At 47.9% G+C, this 7,174-nt stretch overlaps 1 protein-coding gene across 2 annotated transcripts in view; it reads left to right on the top strand.

Moving 5' to 3' along the window:
• Positions 1-766: 766 nt before the first annotated feature.
• The window catches only part of STK26 (serine/threonine kinase 26), a 32,214-nt gene continuing 25,806 nt past the window's right edge, over positions 767-7,174 (top strand). Inside the window, exons 1-2 of one of the 2 annotated variants that reach the window (XM_056359680.1) lie at positions 767-1,065; positions 1,172-1,290. In XM_056359680.1, the coding sequence (XP_056215655.1) occupies positions 1,249-1,290 (42 nt within the window). In that variant the 5' untranslated portion in view covers positions 767-1,065; positions 1,172-1,248. The remainder of the gene's footprint in view (positions 1,066-1,171; positions 1,291-7,174) is intronic. The other variant, XM_056359681.1, reaches the window with a different exon arrangement.

The following is a 7,174-nucleotide window of genomic DNA, read 5'->3' as shown; positions in this document are numbered from 1 at the left end:
CCACTGGGGGGGGGACAACAGACCCCTGCGCTGGGGGGGTCCTGCCGCAGCTGGGGCTGGCCTGGGGGGGACAGTTCTCCTCGGGGGGCAGGCAACCAGCCACCCCAACCCGGGGAGCTGAACCTCTGCAGCCGTTACCAGGCTCACACTACCCTGCCACGGCAGGCAGCCAGCAGCACCCCTGGGCCGAGAGGACACCCCGCTCTGTGTCACAAAAGCAAATAAACCCCATGGAACAGCCACTCAGTTATTAGCACCTGTGATTTTTCGGGGTGCAGGGGTACAGGTGTGGTGGTGACAGGGTGTTCAAGGGTACAAGGGCTGTGACAATGTGCCCCGGGGGGTACGGGGGCTGTGACACTGTGCTTGGGGTACAGGGGCTCTGACAGTTTGCTTGGGGTACAGGGGCTGTGACCGTGTGCCCGGGGCTACGGAGGCCGTGACCGTGTGTCCGGGGAGCTGTGACAATGTGCCCGGGGGTATGGGGGTCTGTGACCGTATGCCCGGGGGTGCGGGGGCTGTGGCCGTGTGCCCGGGAGAGCAGGACCCCGTGACAGCGGCGGAGGGGCGCAGCCCGCCAGGCCCAGGGCGCCGCGCAACGCCGCGGGCGGCCCCGTCCCGCAGCCCCGGCCGGCGCGGAGGGTCCCGGCGCCGAGGGGGCCGCCCCCGCCCCTCCCTCCGTGCGCCGGTCCCAGAGGCGGCCGGGGAGGCGGGGGCAGTGACGCCGGGGCCCGTGCGGCGGCGGTGGCGGCGGCTCCGCCCCGCGAGGCCGGAGCTGAGACGGAAGAAGCCGCCGCCGCCGCACAGCAGCCGCCGCCTGCCGCCGGAGCCCGACATGGCGCTCTGAGCCCAGCCCCGACCGCGCCGAGAGCCGCCACCCCGCGCCTCTCCGGGGGGCCCCGAGCAGCCGCCCCCGCGCCGGGACCGGGGAGGGGGGCATGGGCAGGGCGAGCGGCGCCAGCCGGCAGGGCCGCTGCTAGGAGCCCGGCGGGCATGGGAGCGCGGCGCTAGGGTCCCCCTTCCCGCCCGCGTCGCGCAGCTCGGCCCCAGCCCCGCGGCCGTGAGGTGAGCCGGCGGCGGGCGGGGGCTGCCGGGCAGGGCGGGCCGCGGGGAGGGAAGGAGGGAGCGCGGCCCGCGCTAAAGCCGCCTCCCCGCCGCTTTGTCCTTCCAGGCCCCGCCGCCGCCGCCCAGGAGCAGGGAGGCCGAGAGAGGGGAGCAGCGGGCGGCGCCCGGCCGCCGCAGCCCGCCATGGCCCACTCGCCCGTGGCGGTGCAAGTGCCCGGCATGCAGGTGAGCTCCGCGCCGCGCCGGCCCCAAAATGGAGGCGACGGGCCCGGGCTCGGCCCCGGAAGCGGCTGTTGAGGCCCCGCCGGGCGGAGGCCGCTGCTGGGGCGCAGGGTCCGGGGGAGCGCGGGTGGGCGAAGCGGGGCGGGCGGCGCGGCCTGGCCGCCGAGGGGCCGCGGGGAGGCCTCGCTCGGCCTAGGGTGGAGAGCCGGCCGGGGCCCTGGCCGGGCGCGGGAGGGGGGTGCTCCGAGGTAACGGGAGGCCCCGGCGGGGCCCCGCTCCCTCGGCGTGCCCCGGGGGGGCCGCGTACCTGCAGCCCGCCCCCGGGGGGCGAAGGGTTTCCTCTCCCGCCCATCCCCCTTTGTTCGGGGTTGGCCGCGCTGCACCCAGGAGCACGGAAGAGCTTCTAAAACTGATTAAAGGCGAAATGAAGTTAATCGCAGGGTGTGTGGGTGTGCTGTAGATGACATATCGGGCCCGCTGGCAGGCGTACCTCCTGCAGGACTTCCCCACCAACATGCGCTTGGCGCGGGGCCTGCAGCGCAGCTTCGCCCAGGGCCTGGCGGTTAATGGCAAGGTGCTGAGCGCCAGGTCTGGTGCTGCTGCGGGAGCCGGCCTCCGTCAGAAACTTACATCTCTCTCGGGCTGGGAGTGAGACCCGGCGTCATCTCTGTATGTTTGTGGTCTCAGCTTGGGAAACGGGAGAAGCTCATCTGTTACTGATTTTCATAGGAAAGGTGGAATGCCTCCGACTCATCGTTCTTACTCCGCTGGCTGATCTAGTATAAGTTTGGTCAGAGATCTTTATCAAACGTAAAGGAGCTGAGGACCAAACTTGTTTCAGTGTTGATTTTTTTGCTTGTCTGACGCTGGCAGCCGAGTCAGTGTTTTGAGCCATCTCCTAACTTCTGGGGTAGCCGTGCCTGTGTAATGCTGGACCATGCCTGTGTAACATTGGAGGGTTTTTTTTCAGTTGAAATAACATAGAAGCCTTTATGATACATCCCTATGTATGCGAGACATGTACAGTAAAGAGTTCAGGGGGGTTTGGAACATAAAGTTAAAATTTCGCTTGGTCAGGTACCTTCATGACGCTTAGAAAGTGTAGCATTTATGTATGAACGGTATTTATGTATTGATTTAGGCCAGTTACAATACCAAGGTTTGATTTCCCGGCTTCATTTCTAATAATTTGCAGGCTCTCTGAAATCAGTTAAATTTTCATCATCCACTGACCTTGTGGTGGTGGTAAGAGGATACAAACCATGTTTTCTCAGCCTTTTTTTTTTTTTTTTTTTTTTTTTTTTCCCATTAACATGTCAGCGTTACTGTTGTATTGGTACATCCTAAAGAAATTTTGTGATAGAAGATGTAGAGGCTTTAGTCACAGCTTCTTTATTTATAACCTCTTGACTTTTTTTTTTTTAGTGTGTTTGTATTTGGATTTTGAAAGAGAAGTCTCCCAAGTTTGTCAGTATCTTATTTCTATATCTGCTTAATGTATTGCTGTCCTGACTTCCTTAGCTGCCCTATCATCGCAAAAGGACCTTGAACTTATTTAAGATTCTGTTTTCCATTGTTATACAAATAAACTTTATGTAATAGCATATTTAGTTCCACTAGTTTTGTTGTTAGTTTAACCCAGACTCCTTAACATGTATCTGTATGTTCAAAACATTTTTGTTCAGTGTTAGATATGTACAGCTGCATAGAATTTAGATACATTCTTCCCTTGGTGACTTTTTTAACTAAGACTACTACACAAGTCCTGGAAGTCCTAGTATACAAAGTAATAGAATTTGGTGTAAATATTATTCTGCTCGTTCCTCTTTTAGAAGAGTCGTAATGCATTTTTTTAAATTAAAAAACCCCACCACCACCAAAACACGTTCTAGAGGAGTGTGGTAGTCTTGAGGTTAAAAAAAACCAAAACCTTAAGAAGCAGCCCTTATACTTATCTAAACTCTGCAGTCAGGATCATCCAAGTGATGATGAAAGTGTCCCTGCTTCCGCTCAGCATTAAAGTAAATGCATGGTGATCGATTGATGAAGGAGTAAACAGGTCATTCTGTGATGGAACAATATCTAATAGTTATGTTAAAACTATCACTCTGGGAAAGTGCCTGTAATATCAAACCCCTTGTTTTGTAGTCTGTGTTGAGGGGAGCATTTTATTGAATATGACAGTTAGAAACTGAATTTGCTGGAGAATGTGTTACAAGTTTGAAGTTTTCAGTTTTATTGTGATCTTACACTTTCCCTCCCATTTTATTATGAAGAAAAAAAAAAAACCAACCAAAAAATGCAGAAATAATATGTAATTCCCACACTCCAAAAAGAAGACTCTGACAGTTTATCACCGAAGTATAACAGAAGCTTTTTTGGCTTTTTTTAAGATAGTTTTTTAAGAACAAAGATGGTTAGGTTACCTTGAAAAAAAAAATTGAATGGAAAATTGCAGAAAGTCACATAGAGCTATTTTGGTGAACTGGGAGTCTGACTTTCAGTACCCTGGCAACGATGGAAGACCCAGAGGTAGTATTATCTGTTGCCCTTATGAGTAGTTACAGAACCATTTGTTTGTGTAGTGGTTGCATTCTGTTTAACCTGCCTTGTGTCCCTAACAAAAACAGATTTTATACCTAACAATTCTTGCCTGTGCAAACAACTTCCTAAACACATTCGTTTTCCTCACTCCTTTGGAAAGGCTCCACTTGATCCAACTGTATGATGTTAACTTACTCAGCTGCCAAACTTCTAAGCCCATTCAATAAAATTAAAGTACTTGGTGAATGCATAAAATGGGTGCTCTGAAGCTGAGCATGGCGCTCCAAATTACTGCATTTTACACAGAATCCAAGACAAGAGGGAAAGAATGAAAGGTTGATGGAGCTATGTGAGCACAATTAAGGTGTCCTGGTTACATGAAGCACAATTTGCAATGGGTTTGAATGTGAGGTTGGAGTTTCTATTCAGTAATGTCATTGTAACTTTGTTCCTTGGGATAAGAATGTTCAAACTAGTTCTTAGTCTGGAATGCTTTGAGGTCTCACAGTGAGAAGCTTGTCCACTGGCACTGCACTGTCTTCCAGGAATCCAGTGAGCTCGTACAGAGCATTCTTGGGAGCCATATCCAAAAGAGGTGGTGTAGGAGCCTACCGATGTCTTTTACCAACCCAGGGCCTGTATTGAAAACAGAGCTGGAGTGAAGGTGTTGGACCCCTTAGTAATGGTTGTACGCTACTGCTTTTCTCTTGCTTGGCAGGCAGGATGCATAGTTCAGAGGGTTATGTTTGTTTCAAGTGATCAGAAAGTTTAAAGTATTTCAGTCATTTCAGATTGATGTGTTTCTGATGAACTTACATTATTGGCAGCATCTCATACAGTACTCCAAAACCTCTTCATAGATACAAGAGGCTGGAAACTGTTTAACTTATAAGTGAATAACAATTAACCTTTCTAAGATGGACAGTGACAAAATTTTCCTGTTTGTCAGCATCCTGAATTTCCAAACCTAGTCTGTAAACTTCAGTGATAGAGCACTGCTCAAGTAGTAAGTGCCTTTTTTGGCTGGTAGAGTTTTTTTGTATAAACTTTCCCTTTTCCTGTTCTAATCTGTTGTGAAAAAAAAAGTCTGTGAAATATTCATTAACTGATGGAAACGTTGATTCTTCTTAGTTGTGTTTCTTTTGGTCAGTGTATGTGTCTTTGGAACCTGTTATGGGGCTTTATTTCTTTTTGTCTCTGCTATCCTACTCATCTGAACACTTTTTGTTTCCTTTCTCATGTCTTTGTTGATATCTCCTGATCCTGTATGACAGTAGTCTTGAGTGCAGCCAGAAAGGTTGTTTAAACATGATGTCCATCTGTTTTTATTGGCATTCAGACTATCTTGCAATAAAGAGACTAATTTCCTCTGAAAGCAGAGCAGCTAGAAGCATGTGACCTGTCAGCCGGCGTACTCTGATTCACAATTGAAGGATTGCTTGATTAAATACAAATTTGGATGTAAAGGTGAGCTTTGCTCGCTGTGCTGAACAACCTGAGCCTGCCAGCTGGAGAGTTTCTCCCTGTAGGATGCTCAGAGGCAGATCAGTTAACGTCTAGTTATTGGATGGGTATAGAAAGATTAAAGGAGAGGTAGCATTTAATTCTGGAAGCGGTCTTTGTCACAAACCTCAAAAAAACCTCCCCACATTTTCTTTTAAGTTAGTGCACTTGTGGAAATGGGCTCTTTGTGTGTGGTGCCTAAAGCTAGTCTGGAAGTGTGTCAGATTTCTAGTAAACCTTACGCATTGTAGTTACAAGAATATGACTTCTGTTAAGAACAAGCAGTCTATTACTATCAAATACTTAAAATGTTTATAGAGGGTGGTCATTAGCGAAGCTTAAACCTTTGAAGAAAGGTCCGTTCAAGGAGCTGTTAATTTATTCCGCTCCTAGGAGCTGAGCTGTATCCAGATGCTTCTACAGTGAGTCTGAAAAGGGTTTAAACTTTTATTATTTAGACATGACTTAAAGGAAACTGGAAAGTCTAGCACTTGCAGGGCACCAGGAGACTTCCACAGTGCCTAGATAGTGGATTTCTTATGATTAAGCTAGGGTGGACTCCAGTGTTTTGGTGATGAATACCTTGTCCATTTTCAGTTCCTTGATTTGTACTTTGAGCCACAGTGCAGGCAAGACTGCAGGAAGATAGTATTTTTAAGACCTGTGAAGAACATGCCTGTTTGCTACTTGAAGCAGATATGCATTAAAATATTTGTGGAATCAAGCACTGCGGTCGTTCCTTTGCTGGTCATGCTTGATGTACAAGATGTATCATACCCAGCAGTAGTCTGCTAACTGAGCTCAGGCTTTATTAGGTGAATTTGGTTCTTCCATCTTGTGCGTTCTGATGTTACTCTGATGACTAAGAAAAGTAGGGCTCAGTCATACTTGTACTGTCTTACTGTTAATCAAAGGAGGACAGAGAGCTCTGGAAAGTGTTTGATACATGGGAGCTGTATAGGTATAATCACCTGGAATTCAGCAGACACTTTTATTAGGCTTAGAAGAAAAAAAATGGACAGCAGTCTTTTTATTAGTATTTTTTTACAGTTTTATACACACATTAAGTGCACTGACCTGGAATTCAGAGGCAAATCTGCTGAAGCTGGCAGAGAGCACATAAACTCGTCTTCTCACCTTAATCTCTCTGTTGTTCTGTACCATCATATTGTCAGTTTTGGGCAGAGGGTAATTTCCCCCAAAAGATACAAACATTACATCTGAAACCAGACTGAAACTAAAAATACGTAATTGTTGCTTTATCCTGTTGTGGTTTTTTTCTGTTGAATTTAACATTGAAAAGAGTCACTTTGGCTGTTTTTGAACTCCAGTATCTCAGCTTTACAAGTCCTGGTGAAAGTTTTATTTTTCTGTTGTCCTTTTCCTTAAAAAAAGGAGAATATATAGCAAGACATAGCTCAGTAATACATTGCAATTTGTTGTTAAAAAATGAAACACAGTTTTTATTCAGATGCTTATTTTGAGGGGATGATTGTTTCTTTATACATAGTAACTTTGTGGCACACCATGAATAATATGTATGACTAAATGTGCCTCTGCAGCAGTATTTGTCCTGCGAGACCTATGAAACATCCTAAGTAAAGTAGGCAACTGTATTAGCCTCTGTTTTAATTGTTTCCGTGTCCCGAAAATATGGTTTTAAGTCATCTCTAAAAGTGAAAGGAAGAATTTCAAGCCTGTTTTAATAAAAGTACCACTTGTTTGCTCTTTGGTGATTACCTTCGGATGTAAGAAAGAGTTGCAAACTCTGAAAAGTAATGAGACTATTATTTTGTGTTTTGTTTATTCTTAGGGGCTGAATGTAATAATTGACAGACAG

This window comes from Falco biarmicus, chromosome 14 (genome assembly GCF_023638135.1).
Source record: "Falco biarmicus isolate bFalBia1 chromosome 14, bFalBia1.pri, whole genome shotgun sequence".
Taxonomy (NCBI): domain Eukaryota; kingdom Metazoa; phylum Chordata; class Aves; order Falconiformes; family Falconidae; genus Falco; species Falco biarmicus.
Note: the sequence above shows the minus strand (reverse complement) of the source record. Positions and strands in the feature narration are given on the sequence as shown.